Source organism: Electrona antarctica (genome assembly GCF_951216825.1).
Source record: "Electrona antarctica genome assembly, chromosome: 3".
Taxonomy (NCBI): domain Eukaryota; kingdom Metazoa; phylum Chordata; class Actinopteri; order Myctophiformes; family Myctophidae; genus Electrona; species Electrona antarctica.
In genome coordinates this window covers 57,425,939-57,442,352 of record NC_136808.1, presented here as the reverse complement: position 1 = coordinate 57,442,352, position 16,414 = coordinate 57,425,939, and the positions used below count along the sequence as shown (strand labels likewise).

General features: G+C 46.2%; 1 protein-coding gene across 1 annotated transcript in view; it reads left to right on the top strand.

Moving 5' to 3' along the window:
- unc13c (unc-13 homolog C (C. elegans)) overlaps positions 1–16,414 on the top strand; it is a gene marked incomplete at its 5' end in the record, with an annotated part of 345,183 nt that overhangs the window by 296,307 nt on the left and 32,462 nt on the right. Inside the window, one exon of the mRNA XM_079497470.1 lies at positions 14,861–14,941. Coding sequence (XP_079353596.1) covers positions 14,861–14,941 — 81 coding nt within the window. The remainder of the gene's footprint in view (positions 1–14,860; positions 14,942–16,414) is intronic.

Sequence of the window (16,414 nt, the reverse complement as noted above, 5' to 3'; positions counted from 1 at the left end):
TCATGCTTCCTTCTATGCATGAGGAGTCCAAGCTGCTTCTTTTCACCTGACAGGGGGGGAGTTTCCCTGGCCGGACGTAGCGCGTGGAAGGAACACGTTATTCCAACCAGTTCCTTTCCCCTCCATCAGGCGCCCCGGCTGGCCACTAGGGGGAGGTAGTTTAGAGACCAGGATTATCTCCATATTTTAACGCTTTGGTGTTTTTCCATAAATTAACACCCTACTCGATCACAGTACAGTGCCACACAAAACCAGCAAAGGTAGCAGATCTACAAGCTCCAGTAGCAGATCTACAAGCATCAAACCATCAAAGGTAGCAGATCTACAAGCTCTAGTAGCTGATCTACAAGCATCAAACCATCAAGGTAGCAGATCTACAAGCTCTAGTAGCAGATCTACAAGCATCAAACCATCAAAGGTAGCAGATCTACAAGCTCTAGTAGCAGATCTACAAGCATCAAACCATCAAGGTAGCAGATCTACAAGCTCTAGTAGCAGATCTACAAGCATCAAACCATCAAAGGTAGCAGATCTACAAGCTCTAGTAGCAGATCTACAAGCATCAAACCATCAAGGTAGCAGATCTACAAGCTCTAGTAGCAGATCTACAAGCATCAAACCATCAAGGTAGCAGATCTACAAGCTCTAGTAGCAGATCTACAAGCATCAAACCATCAAGGTAGCAGATCTACAAGCTCTAGTAGCAGATCTACAAGTATCAAACCATCAAAGGCAGCAGATCTACAAGCTCTAGTAGCTGATCTACAAGAATCAAACCATCAAGGTAGCAGATCTACAAGCTCTAGTAGCAGATCTACAAGCATCAAACCATCAAGGTAGCAGATCTACAAGCTCTAGTAGCAGATCTACAAGCATCAAACCATCAAAGGCAGCAGATCTACAAGCTCTAGTAGCTGATCTACAAGCATCAAACCATCAAGGTAGCAGATCTACAAGCATCAAACCATCAAAGGTAGCAGATCTACAAGCTCTAGTAGCAGATCTACAAGCTCTAGTAGCAGATCTACAAGCTCCAAACGCTGAATGAAAAGTAACAGTTTTGGATGTGAGGTTTCCACCCGCCGGCAACGATACGACTTGTCCGAACATCTCCAAAGGGATTTCCTCAGGGCTTAGCAGGCGTCCTGTCATCTGGGCATCACAGTCTGTCGGTACAGTTACAGTGTGTGATACTGTCTGTCTGCATGCGCTCACAATTTCACCTCATCCCCAAATCTGCTGAACTCGGTTTTTTGTCCACTGGAAACTGTTGCTGTTGTCGGAGATGCTACTTGCGTGCGTGCGTGCGTGCGTGCGTGCGTGCGTGCGTGCGTGCGTGCGTGCGTGCGTGCGTGCGTGCGTGCGTGCGTGCGTGTTTTTAAAGAAAAGTATATATGAGGAGGTTTCAAAAATAGCAAAGATACCAGATCTATACAAGCTGAAAACGCATCCCTTTGCACTGCGAAGTAGCTTGAAGATCTGCTACTGCTTTTGATGCTTTTGTGTGACACTGTATTATGGTCAAGTAGGGTGTTCATTTACGGAAAAAGGGAAGAAATCACACCTGTGTGAAGTGAGCGGTGCAACTATACATTTATTGTTATAGTTACTGTATACTGTATTGTGGTGCAATAGTGTATTCTGTGCCACTTTACTCTGTGCTGTACTCTACTGGCCACTTTAGGTGGTGCAGCTTTCCGTGCTTGGACATGCAGTACAAACAGACATACGGACACACATAGCTCCATAATGGAGCGGAGGCACCGCTCAAAAACACACACTGTTAGAATATGGGAGATAAGAGTTTTATGCCAGACAGCGAAAATGTTGTACCTCGAAATACCTGGATACCGTAGGTCCTATACGATACCGTAGGTCCTATACGATACCGTAGGTCCTATACGATACGATACAATACCGTAGGTCCTATACGATACCGTAGGTCCTATACGATACGATACCGTAGGTCCTATACGATACCGTAGGTCCTATACGATACCGTAGGTCCTATACGATACCGTAGGTCCTATACGATACGATACCGTAGGTCCTATACGATACCGTAGGTCCTATACGATACCGTAGGTCCTATACGATACCGTAGGTCCTATACGATACCGTAGGTCCTATACGATACCGTAGGTCCTATACGAGAGGATGAAATACCTGGATACCGTAGGTCCTATACGAGAGGATGAAATACCTGGATACCGTAGGTCCTATACGATACCGTACCGTAGGTCCTATACGATACCGTAGGTCCTATACGATACGATACCGTAGGTCCTATACGATACCGTAGGTCCTATACGATACCGTAGGTCCTATACGATACGATACCGTAGGTCCTATACGATACCGTAGGTCCTATACGATACCGTAGGTCCTATACGATACCGTAGGTCCTATACGATACGATACCGTAGGTCCTATACGATACCGTAGGTCCTATACGATACCGTAGGTCCTATACGATACGATACCGTAGGTCCTATACGATACCGTAGGTCCTATACGATACCGTAGGTCCTATACGATACCGTAGGTCCTATACGAGAGGATGAAAGCATTGCATCACACGATGGCTTAAAGAACTGATTTTGATTTGCAAGCCAACTACATTGTAATCTATTGTTAGCTTGAAAATCTAAAATTTTCTTTGGCAAGGCGACACCGTTACTCTATGGATAATTGGAATGCAAATGTCCTGTGATTCCAGAGGAGGGATTTATAACGCTGCAGCTTAGCTGAATGTTTAGATTATTAAATGGAACATGCATCTGTTACAGTAGACTGACATTCAGCTACCTTCATCCACACTTCTGCCATGGATTATGCACATATGAATATGCACGTCCATCTGGAGTCCTGCTAGAAAGCACACACCTCCCTCTCTCAGGCTTTGCCAACAGTGTGTCGTTATATTCCCATTTGTAACGCTTTTTAACCACATTAATCCTGCCATCCCTATATTTTGTGCAAATGTAATATAAATTCGTAAATGCCACTAGAACACATGGGATTCAGGATTAAAATTCAAAGGTATAGCAGATATACAAGCTCAAAGCGCGTCGCGTCGCATCGAAAGTTAGAATATGAAGAGAAGAGGTTCCTGCCCGATATGTGTGTTCGCGTGTTGACATGACATGACATGACATGACATGACATGACATGACATAGTACTCTATTGTCGGTTCACACTGCAATTTGTCTTGCGATCCAGCAGCCATATGCAGAACACATATACCGGTACACACATTTGACACAAAGAACAAAACAATATTACATACATGAAGACATGAACACAAGAGCAATGCCCACCACGTATACTGTTGTACAATGTATGTACAATGTTTGTGTCTGAAGTGTAGTAGAAGTATTTAAATATTTAAATACTTAAGTAACGTAAGGAGCTCAAGTACAGTGCTTGATGCACGTAGTTAATTGTTACTGCCACTGCATAGCTGCAGATCAGGGGTGGACAACTTTGACGATGGAGAGGGGCCACTATTATTTCCACACTCACTCCAGACTGGGCCATGTTGCATATTACCGTCGTAGCAAAAATAGCCAATCTACAAGCTCAAAACGTGTCGCACTACGACGCTAGATTGGACATAAAAAAAGACAATAACATTTAAAAAATAAATGGAATACTAGGCTACTAATAACAACAAGCTACTAATTTAGACTGAAGTAATTAAAGAGGGTCATGTTTGCATTTTTGGAATTGTAACAGCTGAAATAAATAATGTATCAGTCTTCCAATATCAACCTGCGGGCCGCATGTGGCCCATGTATGCTGACGAGTGGCTAAAGATAAATGTGTACATTGAGGCAGCAGGGTGGGTAGTATATAATTGGTCCATGCGCCCGGCCCGGGGGATATGTATTCTCCTGTAGCAGGTGCACTGAGGCGTTGTAGTGTAGAGCTTTCCACCACAATGCTCTATTACTAACCAGCCGCGAGTGGGAGTAGTGTCATTACAACACAGTCAAACAGGATGTGGGAGTAGCGCCATTACAACACAGTCACACAGGATGTGGGAGTAGCGCCATTACAACACAGTCACACAGGATGTGGGAGTAGTGCCATTACAACACAGTCACACAGGATGTGGGAGTAGCGCCATTACAACACAGTCACACAGGATGTGGGAGTAGCGCCATTACAACACAGTCACACAGGATGTGGGAGTAGTGCCATTACAACACAGTCAAACAGGATGTGGGAGTAGTGCCATTACAACACAGTCAAACAGGATGTGGGAGTAGTGCCATTACAACACAGTCAAACAGGATGTGGGAGTAGTGCCATTACAACACAGTCACACAGGATGTGGGAGTAGTGCCATTACAACACAGTCCAACAGGATGTGGGAGTAGTGTCATTACAACACAGTCAAACAGGATGTGGGAGTAGTGCCATTACAACACAGTCACACAGGATGTGGGAGTAGTGCCATTACAACACAGTCCAACAGGATGTGGGAGTAGTGCCATTACAACACAGTCAAACAGGATGTGGGAGTAGTGCCATTACAACACAGTCACACAGGATGTGGGAGTAGTGCCATTACAACACAGTCACACAGGATGTGGGAGTAGTGCCATTACAACACAGTCAAACAGGATGTGGGAGTAGTGCCATTACAACACAGTCCAACAGGATGTGGGAGTAGTGCCATTACAACACAGTCACACAGGATGTGGGAGTAGTGTCATTACAACACAGTCACACAGGATGTGGGAGTAGTGCCATTACAACACAGTCACACAGGATGTGGGAGTAGTGCCATTACAACACAGTCAAACAGGATGTGGGAGTAGTGTCATTACAACACAGTCACACAGGATGTGGGAGTAGTGTCATTACAACACAGTCAAACAGGATGTGGGAGTAGTGCCATTACAACACAGTCAAACAGGATGTGGGAGTAGCGCCATTACAACACAGTCAAACAGGATGTGGGAGTAGCGTCATTACAACACAGTCAAACAGGATGTGGGAGTAGTGTCATTACAACACAGTCACACAGGATGTGGGAGTAGTGTCATTACAACACAGTCACACAGGATGTGGGAGTAGTGCCATTACAACACAGTCAAACAGGATGTGGGAGTAGTGCAGTACAGTGAGACATGTATAGTAGTAGGGATCTGTGTGTGTGTGTGTGTGTGTGTGCGTGCGTGCGTGCGTGCGTGCGTGCGTGCGTGCGTGCGTGCGTGCGTGCGTGCGTGCGTGCGTGCGTGCGTGAGTGCACGTATGTGCATGCGGTCATGTGTGTGCGCGTGTGTGTGTATACTTACTTTGTATGACTGTGCAAGTGTGTGTTTTCTGGAGTTTGGGGCTACTAGGCATCATGTACATATGCATGTCGATAACATCGTGTCTTTCATGTGTGTATGATTATTTCTGGGTGAGTTTCTGTGCTGTGGTTTAGGGCTATGTGTACAGGATGTACATACGCACAGAACATGTTGATTTATCTTTCATGGTTCCATGATCATGCAGCGTATTGGGGTTTGGGGCTGTGTGTGTGTGCATGTGCGTGTGTGTGTGTGTGTGTGTGTGTGTGTGTGTGTGTGTGTGTGTGTGTGTGTGTGTGTGTGTGTGTGTGTGTGTGTGTGTGTGTGTGTGTGTGTGTGTGTGACTCTGAGATGTCCTTTGAGGGAACATCTGAGGCCTCCATTAGCGTGCAGATGGTAGGGTTCCTGTCTGCTTCCCATAAGCACTGCAGTGATCCATCACCTCCTGCTTAATCCTAATCACAACTGATCATTATGAAATTGATTGTCCTTTTTTTTCTTAATACGTATACGTACTTTGTCCTTTTCCTTTATGTACTCTGTTTATGCTCATGTGACTTTGTCTGTGTGTGTAAACTATACCAACAAGCCCTCCCCACGGCAGCAGTTTCTGGGATGGGCGTTTTCAAAGCGGCAGTTCGGCAATTGGTTCATACCAACCAATCACAATAGTAGGAAGGCAGATGACGTTGTCAATCATGTGGCTATGGCTAACCCGGTTGCTAACCAAACAAGCACAGTCAACGAGCGCTACTAGCATGTAAACAAAAGCGGTAAAATATGTCGGATGATGATGTTTATAAAACCTGTAAAGAAACTATTCATCATAGATCGATTTAATAGCCAGATTGATAAGGTCACAGGTTACCGCAGTGGGGGCAGCTATGTTTGTTGTTTGACGCTGTCGAGTAACGGGGTGGATGGCCAATCAGCTGCTGCGATCAGATTTTCGATGGAGACTGACACCGCCGTAGGCATATCGAGTCACCAGACCTGAATCGCCAGGACATATTTTTTTAATGGTAGCGATTTAGGGCTGGAGCCAGGCTACAAATGCATCCGTTACAGATGAGTTGAGAAGAGAGACCCAGATAACAATAGAATAACAATATTATTAGAAAAGGAAAGACTCCCACCTTCTGTCTCTGTTTGTCCTCATTTCACTGTTTGTATGAGCTGCATGCAGGCAGACTAATAGAGATGAGAACACACTTTGCAACTGTTGTTGTGACTCTGAGTGCATTAACTAGTACCGACTGTCACCTGACTCTGAGTGCATAACTAGTACTGACTGTCACCTTCACCTCTGAGTGCATAACTAGTACCGACTGTCACCTGACTCTGAGTGCATAACTAGTACCGACTGTCACCTTCACCTCTGAGTGCATAACTAGTACCGACTGTCACCTTCACCTCTGAGTGCATAACTAGTACCGACTGTCACCTTCACCTCTGAGTGCATAACTAGTACCGACTGTCACCTGACTCTGAGTGCATAACTAGTACCGACTGTCACCTTCACCTCTGAGTGCATAACTAGTACCGACTGTCACCTGACTCTGAGTGCATAACTAGTACCGACTGTCACCTTCACCTCTGAGTGCATAACTAGTACCGACTGTCACCTTCACCTCTGAGTGCATAACTAGTACCGACTGTCACCTTCACCTCTGAGTGCATAACTAGTACCGACTGTCACCTTCACCTCTGAGTGCATAACTAGTACCGACTGTCACCTTCACCTTGTTGTGACTCTGAGTGCATAACTAGTACCGACTGTCACCTTCACCTCTGAGTGCATAACTAGTACCGACTGTCACCTTCACCTTGTTGTGACTCTGAGTGCATAACTAGTACCGACTGTCACCTTCACCTCTGAGTGCATAACTAGTACCGACTGTCACCTTCACCTTGTTGTGACTCTGAGTGCATAACTAGTACCGACTGTCACCTGACTCTGAGTGCATAACTAGTACCGACTGTTGTTGTGACTCTGAGTGCATAACTAGTACTGACTGTCACCTTCACCTTGTTGTGACTCTGAGTGCATAACTAGTACTGACTGTCACCTTCACCTTGTTGTGACTCTGAGTGCATAACTAGTACCGACTGTCACCTGACTCTGAGTGCATAACTAGTACCGACTGTCACCTTCACCTCACATTGTGACTCTGAGTGCATAACTAGTACTGACTGTCACCATCACCTCACATTGTTGTGACTCTGAGTGCATAACTAGTACTGACTGTCACCTTCACCTCACATTGTTGTGACTCTGAGTGCATAACTAGTACTGACTGTCACCTTCACCTCACATTGTTGTGACTCTGAGTGCATAACTAGTACCGACTGTCACCTTCACCTCACATTGTTGTGACTCTGAGTGCATAACTAGTACTGACTGTCACCTTCACCTTGTTGTGACTCTGAGTGCATAACTAGTACCGACTGTCACCTGACTCTGAGTGCATAACTAGTACCGACTGTCACCTTCACCTCACATTGTTGTGACTCTGAGTGCATAACTAGTACTGACTGTCACCTTCACCTCACATTGTTGTGACTCTGAGTGCATAACTAGTACTGACTGTCACCTTCACCTCACATTGTTGTGACTCTGAGTGCATAACTAGTACTGACTGTCACCTTCACCTCACATTGTTGTGACTCTGAGTGCATAACTAGTACTGACTGTCACCTTCACCTCACATTGTTGTGACTCTGAGTGCATAACTAGTACTGACTGTCACCTTCACCTCACATTGTTGTGACTCTGAGTGCATAACTAGTACTGACTGTTACCTTCACCTCACATTGTTGTGACTCTGAGTGCATAACTAGTACTGACTGTTACCTTCACCTCACATTGTTGTGACTCTGAGTGCATAACTAGTACTGACTGTTACCTTCACCTCACATTGTTGTGACTCTGAGTGCATAACTAGTACTGACTGTCACCTTCACCTCACATTGTTGTGACTCTGAGTGCATAACTAGTACTGACTGTTACCTTCACCTCACATTGTTGTGACTCTGAGTGCATAACTAGTACTGACTGTCACCTTCACCTCACATTGTTGTGACTCTGAGTGCATAACTAGTACTGACTGTCACCTTCACCTCACATTTCTCTGAACACACACATCTCAACACAACACACAAAAAGTGTCCCAAAGATTTAACATCATTTTCAGATTTTTACCTTTGCAAGTGCTTAGCAATTGTTTTCAAACCTTTTGACTATAATGACATGCCCAAAATAGCTTTTGATTATTAAAGCTGCTATAAGCAATAATATGTCAAGATTTGAATTACCTTTTGTTTAATTTGTTTGGTATTCAGACAGCCACCAATGGGTAAAACGCTCCCCCCCCCCCCCCCCCCACCCTAGATGTGTTTTGTGGGTTATCGTCCAGGGCCTGTCTCCTAGTACTCTTTAGTCTGTACTTCCCCTGTGGGTTATCGTCCAGGGCCTGTCTCCTAGTACTCTTTAGTCTGTACTTCCCCTGTGGGTTATCGTCCAGGGCCTGTCTCCTAGTACTCTTTAGTCTTTCCTTCCCCTGTGGGTTATCGTCCAGGGCCTGTCTCCTGGTTCCCCTGTGGGTTATCGTCCAGGGCCTGTCTCCTAGTACTCTTTAGTCTGTACTTCCCCTGTGGGTTATCGTCCAGGGCCTGTCTCCTAGTACTCTTTAGTCTGTACTTCCCCTGTGGGTTATCGTCCAGGGCCTGTCTCCTAGTACTCTTTAGTCTTTACTTCCCCTGTGGGTTATCGTCCAGGGCCTGTCTCCTAGTACTCTTTAGTCTCTACTTCCCCTGTGGGTTATCGTCCAGGGCCTGTCTCCTAGTACTCTTTAGTCTTTCCTTCCCCTGTGGGTTATCGTCCAGGGCCTGTCTCCTAGTACTCTTTAGTCTGTACTTCCCCTGTGGGTTATCGTCCAGGGCCTGTCTCCTAGTACTCTTTAGTCTGTACTGCCCCTGTGGGTTATCGTCCAGGGCCTGTCTCCTAGTACTCTTTAGTCTTTCCTTCCCCTGTGGGTTATCGTCCAGGGCCTGTCTCCTAGTACTCTTTAGTCTGTACTTCCCCTGTGGGTTATCGTCCAGGGCCTGTCTCCTAGTACTCTTTAGTCTGTACTTCCCCTGTGGGTTATCGTCCAGGGCCTGTCTCCTAGTCCTCTTTAGTCTGTACTTCCCCTGTGGGTTATCGTCCAGGGCCTGTCTCCTAGTCCTCTTTAGTCTGTACTTCCCCTGTGGGTTATCGTCCAGGGCCTGTCTCCTAGTACTCTTTAGTCTGTACTTCCCCTGTGGGTTATCGTCCAGGGCCTGTCTCCTAGTCCTCTTTAGTCTGTACTTCCCCTGTGGGTTATCGTCCAGGGCCTGTCTCCTAGTACTCTTTAGTCTTTCCTTCCCCTGTGGGTTATCGTCCAGGGCCTGTCTCCTAGTCCTCTTTAGTCTGTACTTCCCCTGTGGGTTATCGTCCAGGGCCTGTCTCCTAGTACTCTTTAGTCTTTACTTCCCCTGTGGGTTATCGTCCAGGGCCTGTCTCCTAGTACTCTTTAGTCCCCCTGTGGGTTATCGTCCAGGGCCTGTCTCCTAGTACTCTTTAGTCTGTACTTCCCCTGTGGGTTATCGTCCAGGGCCTGTCTCCTAGTACTCTTTAGTCTTTACTGCCCCTGTGGGTTATCGTCCAGGGCCTGTCTCCTAGTACTCTTTAGTCTGTACTTCCCCTGTGGGTTATCGTCCAGGGCCTGTCTCCTAGTACTCTTTAGTCTGTACTTCCCCTGTGGGTTATCGTCCAGGGCCTGTCTCCTGGTACTCTTTAGTCTTTCCTTCCCCTGTGGGTTATCGTCCTGGGCCTGTCTCCTAGTACTCTTTAGTCTGTACTTCCCCTGTGGGTTATCGTCCAGGGCCTGTCTCCTAGTACTCTTTAGTCTGTACTTCCCCTGTGGGTTATCGTCCAGGGCCTGTCTCCTAGTACTCTTTAGTCTTTCCTTCCCCTGTGGGTTATCGTCCAGGGCCTGTCTCCTAGTACTCTTTAGTCTTTCCTTCCCCTGTGGGTTATCGTCCAGGGCCTGTCTCCTAGTACTCTTTAGTCTGTACTTCCCCTGTGGGTTATCGTCCAGGGCCTGTCTCCTAGTACTCTTTAGTCTGTACTGCCCCTGTGGGTTATCGTCCAGGGCCTGTCTCCTAGTACTCTTTAGTCTGTACTTCCCCTGTGGGTTATCGTCCAGGGCCTGTCTCCTAGTACTCTTTAGTCTGTACTTCCCCTGTGGGTTATCGTCCAGGGCCTGTCTCCTAGTACTCTTTAGTCTGTACTTCCCCTGTGGGTTATCGTCCAGGGCCTGTCTCCTAGTACTCTTTAGTCTGTACTTCCCCTGTGGGTTATCGTCCAGGGCCTGTCTCCTAGTACTCTTTAGTCTCTACTTCCCCTGTGGGTTATCGTCCAGGGCCTGTCTCCTAGTACTCTTTAGTCTTTACTTCCCCTGTGGGTTATCGTCCAGGGCCTGTCTCCTAGTACTCTTTAGTCTGTACTTCCCCTGTGGGTTATCGTCCAGGGCCTGTCTCCTAGTACTCTTTAGTCTGTACTTCCCCTGTGGGTTATCGTCCAGGGCCTGTCTCCTGGTACTCTTTAGTCTGTACTTCCCCTGTGGGTTATCGTCCAGGGCCTGTCTCCTAGTACTCTTTAGTCTTTACTGCCCCTGTGGGTTATCGTCCAGGGCCTGTCTCCTAGTACTCTTTAGACTGTACTTCCCCTGTGGGTTATCGTCCAGGGCCTGTCTCCTAGTACTCTTTAGTCTGTACTTCCCCTGTGGGTTATCGTCCAGGGCCTGTCTCCTAGTACTCTTTAGTCTGTACTTCCCCTGTGGGTTATCGTCCAGGGCCTGTCTCCTAGTACTCTTTAGTCTGTACTTCCCCTGTGGGTTATCGTCCAGGGCCTGTCTCCTGGTACTCTTTAGTCTTTACTTCCCCTGTGGGTTATCGTCCAGGGCCTGTCTCCTAGTACTCTTTAGTCTGTACTTCCCCTGTGGGTTATCGTCCAGGGCCTGTCTCCTAGTACTCTTTAGTCTGTACTTCCCCTGTGGGTTATCGTCCAGGGCCTGTCTCCTGGTACTCTTTAGTCTTTACTTCCCCTGTGGGTTATCGTCCAGGGCCTGTGGGTTATCGTCCAGGGCCTGTGGGTTATCGTCCAGGGCCTGTGGGTTATCGTCCAGGGCCTGTGGGTTATCGTCCAGGGCCTGTGGGTTATCGTCCAGGGCCTGTGGGTTATCGTCCAGGGCCTGTGGGTTATCGTCCAGGGCCTGTGGGTTATCGTCCAGGGCCTGTGGGTTATCGTCCAGGGCCTGTGGGTTATCGTCCAGGGCCTGTGGGTTATCGTCCAGGGCCTGTGGGTTATCGTCCAGGGCCTGTGGGTTATCGTCCAGGGCCTGTGGGTTATCGTCCAGGGCCTGTGGGTTATCGTCCAGGGCCTGTGGGTTATCGTCCAGGGCCTGTGGGTTATCGTCCAGGGCCTGTCTCCTAGTACTCTTTAGTCTGTACTTCCCCTGTGGGTTATCGTCCAGGGCCTGTCTCCTAGTACTCTTTAGTCTGTACTTCCCCTGTGGGTTATCGTCCAGGGCCTGTCTCCTAGTACTCTTTAGTCTTTACTTCCCCTGTGGGTTATCATCTCGTGGTGTTAGCTGCAGAACCTTCCCTAAAACATCCGGGACAACATAAACAACACGTCCCAGACTCTTCTCCCTTCTGGTTCCCAAACTGTGGAACCAACTCTCCATTGCAGTTAGAACTACTTTGCCTGGGCCGCGGCTGAGCGGTCCGGGCATAGGCCGGTAATCCAGCCTGCATGACGGCGTGCCGCGGGTTCGAGTCCCGATCCTGTCGGCCTTTGCCGCATGTCTTCCCCCCCTCGCTCTCCCCCTGTCCTGTCACATTACTGTACCCTATCAAATAAAGGAAAAAAAGCTATTAAAAATATCTTAAAAAAAACAAAAAACTGCAGACTCACTCCCAACATGTGTTAAGGTTGGTGAACATGCGCTGCTCCCTGCTTGCGGTTATGGTTAGGTTAGGGTTTGAGGTAGCTGGGTTGTCGTTGTCGGACCAATGACTGGTCGGAACTTAGTACTGCACCCATATCGTTTCAATCTGTATATTATTTATTTATGGATATTATATTGTTCACACTGATATGTTCTTGGTTTATTGATTATCCTAGATTACAATTTCTGTGCATTTTATGTTTTACATCGTGTTTACCATGCTTACTTTAAATCTCTCTGGATTAAGAGCGTCTGCTTAAATTGGAATTGTTATTTACCACACACACACACACACACACACACACACACACACACACACACACACACACACACACACACACACACACACACACACACACACAAAGATAATGACAAGTTACAACTTTAAAACTGCTTTCATTTAATGAGACAGTGGTTTACAACTTTAGTACCAATTATGTTCATTTTAATGTAGTGAAAAGGCTGGAGGACATTACTCAATCTGGCTTCAAAATGAAAACTAGAGACTCCTGGGAAATAATGTGGTGTTGGAATTATACATTTACAGTATATATGAAAGTATACCACAAACTACTATCTGCAGACCTGTATGAAAGGCTTTTTGAAGTAATGTCTCCAGGGACCACAGTGGAAAGAAGTGCTCCAGCCTATATGCATGTTGTTGTCCTCTTTACAGATATCTGCAGTATATCGCTAGGTAACAGGTCAGGTCGCCCCAATTCCATCTCGCCCCAGATTTTTTCCGCCGACCTCACGCCGACAGCTCGGTGCGGCGGTTCTTGTATTCTTTATTTGGTTTTACTGAGAATAAGGTTAGAAATAAGTTTAGGGTTAGGCATAGTTTTACTGGGGTTAAGTTTAGGAATAGGGTTAGGTTTAGGCATCGTTTTACTGAGGTTGAGGTTAGGAATAAGGTTAGGTTTAACCGTTTAAGCATAATTTACTTAGATTACTTTAGGAATACCAGGCCGCGCTGTTCCGCCGGCTGTACGCCCGGGGCGAGTTGGTAAAGGGGCGAGCAGTCTCGTATTCTATCGCTATACTGTCGGGCTGTAGAAACCTCTTATTTGTAAATGAATGCCCGATCTGATCATACTACAGCAGTGGATTTCAACCAGTGGTCCGGGCATCACCCCTGCCCACTTTGACAGGCTAGAATGGCTTAGGGTCGACGACAGAGTACAGCATCTTGCAATGGGTCTGGTCCACAAGATTCGATACACCACCAAGATACCCATGTACCTGTCTAGATACTTCCTTAATGTTAACGAAGTCCACACCCACAACACCAGAGGAAGTGCAACGAACCATGTACAACCCAGATTCGGCACAAACAAGGGACTAAATTATTTTCGCTCCTATGCCACCAAAATGTGGAACGCCAACAGTCATTAAGCCATTCCATGTGGACAGTATGATGTGGTCCCCAGATAAATGAAAAAAAGTTGGTAACCAAATGGACACTTAGAGATCTGTAACACTTGAGAGCGTAAAACGAAACCAAATGGTCCCTTACAGGTCTTTGGTTTCGTTGTATGGTCTCAAGAGTTAAATTATTGTTAAACATCTGCATTACTTAGTTTACAAGAAGTCAACACAATTAGAGAATGTAGAAGAACTGTTATTTTGATAAATGTTTGCCTGTTGTTACAGTATCTCTCCTATGTTACCACATCAATACAGCATGGAGTTGTGGACAACATTTTATCCAATGATAACAAAATATTCTTTCGTTTTTGTTCTGAGAAACTAAATGTCATCAAATGGTGGTCCGTGCATGACTCAAATGCTGAAAAGATTAAGGACATTGATATGAAAAGGGTTGAAAACCACTGTACTACAGCATCACACAAAATCGGGAAAAGTAGCAGATCTACAAACTCAGAATGTGTCACTTTGCGACACATCTTGAGCTTGTAGATCTGCTGCTTTTTGCTATATTTTTATTTTTATTTGAATGCCGGAAAGTTACAGTTTTGGACATAATGAGGTTTCCACCCAACATACGATATAGACTATACATACAGTAGACATTAACATATAGTCACTAATATATAGGCTATGTTAATGTCTACTGTATGTATTGTATCGTGTATGATGTATCAATCAGGCCAGTCAACCAGTCAATATTACAATGTATTCTCATAACATAACCTACTAAAAGTGATGACAATGCTTGTTGTTTTGATTCAACATTTTTTGGAAACCTTAAAATCACTTCAGACTTATATGTTGTCGTACGATGAATGACAGAAATAGCCAAACACAAGCTCACAACAGTTGTGCGCTTTATGCATGCGGCTCTTTTACAATGGCCATGTTTGACAATTTTTTTTTTTTTACTAATTTCCGCCTGCAATGACACGCTCAAAATAGGGACTCCAGGTTGAAAAATGTGGTGGATGTGTTTCTGTTTTGGTGTACTGTATGTTATTTTGATCCCACCGATTTGAATCCCAATGTGTTGTGTTTCTGCTCTCTCTCTCTCTCTCCCCCCCCCCCCACCCCCTCTCCAGGAGCATGTAACGCGAGAGGAGGCCAGGAGTCTGACCCCGCGGCAGTGTGCAGCCATGGACCTGGTGCTCCCCACTATCAAGGTGAGTGTCCAGACCAGCTGTGTCACTGCTGTCAGTCCTAAACCCCCATGGAGGGAGACTAGAGGCAAACTGCTGAGCTTCAGTATATCACAGATTATACAACAGGTCGTTTCAAGGAAGCAATCTGATTGGTTGAATCAGCCTTCTAGCCGTGGTTCAAACGAGCACCACTCCACACCTAATCAAAACAAATAATTCAGCTGCTCTGTTTTCCCAGAGCAGAGCAGCAAACCCGTGGCTAGGCTAGCTAGTTTCTTGGGACATTTGTGGTCGTAGTGACTACATCGGTCATTAAAAAAATATGTTTTTTCAGCGATTTTCTTAGTTTTAAGGGTTGTATAATTGCAATATTACACTTGAGGGTGTGGTTTAACGTGATTATTGCCATTTCAGTGATGCTTGCGGAACTCGACTACGCCTCGTTCCTGACCGCATCACTGTCGTGGCAATAATCACGTTAAACCACACCCTCTCGTGTAATATTGTTTAAGTGACTCACATGAGAGCTCATGAGCTTTGGCTCAGTGTATCTGCATTGTTTTTGTTTTCTTTGTACTTTTTGCTATTTGAAGTCATTAGATAAACATTGACATTGACATTGTAATAATTATGATCAAGTCGGGTGTTAATTTACAAAAAATAAAACAACAAAACGTTAGATAAGACGTTTCACTGATGTTTCTGCCTGAGGACTTAATATTAGTAATTAAGTCTGCATTTCTATGGAAACCAAGCAAGGCCACCAACTTGCTCATCGGTAGCAGTCTACATGTGTCGATCGGCCGCTAGTTTATTTTAAAATGTTGTTGTTTTTTTATAGTAAAATATGGCTAATACGTTTAGGGATAAGGCGAATGTTATGGATAATTTGGCGATAATGGTAAGGCGTGCAAGACATGGCCGTCTGTGTCTTACTCAAGGACACGTTGACACAAAGCCATTACCTGGCAGAATCTACCCATGAACCCCCCGTTCCATCTAGACTACCCATGAACCCCCCGTTCCATCTAGACTACCCATGAACCCCCCGTTCCATCTAGACTACCCATGAACCCCCCGTTCCATCTAGACTACCCATGAACCCCCCGTTCCATCTAGACTACCCATGAACCCCCCGTTCCATCTAGACTACCCATGAACCCCCCGTTCCATCTAGACTACCCATGAACCCCCCGTTCCATCTAGACTACCCATGAACCCCCCGTTCCATCTAGACTACCCATGAACCCCCCGTTCCATCTAGACTACCCATGAACCCCCCGTTCCATCTAGACTACCCATGAACCCCCCGTTCCATCTAGACTACCCATGCTGCGTGAACCCCCCGTTCCATCTAGACTACCCATGAACCCCCCGTTCCATCTAGACTACCCATGAACCCCCCGTTCCATCTAGACTACCCATGAACCCCCCGTTCCATCTAGACTACCCATGAACCCCCCGTTCCATCTAGACTACCCATGAACCTCCCGT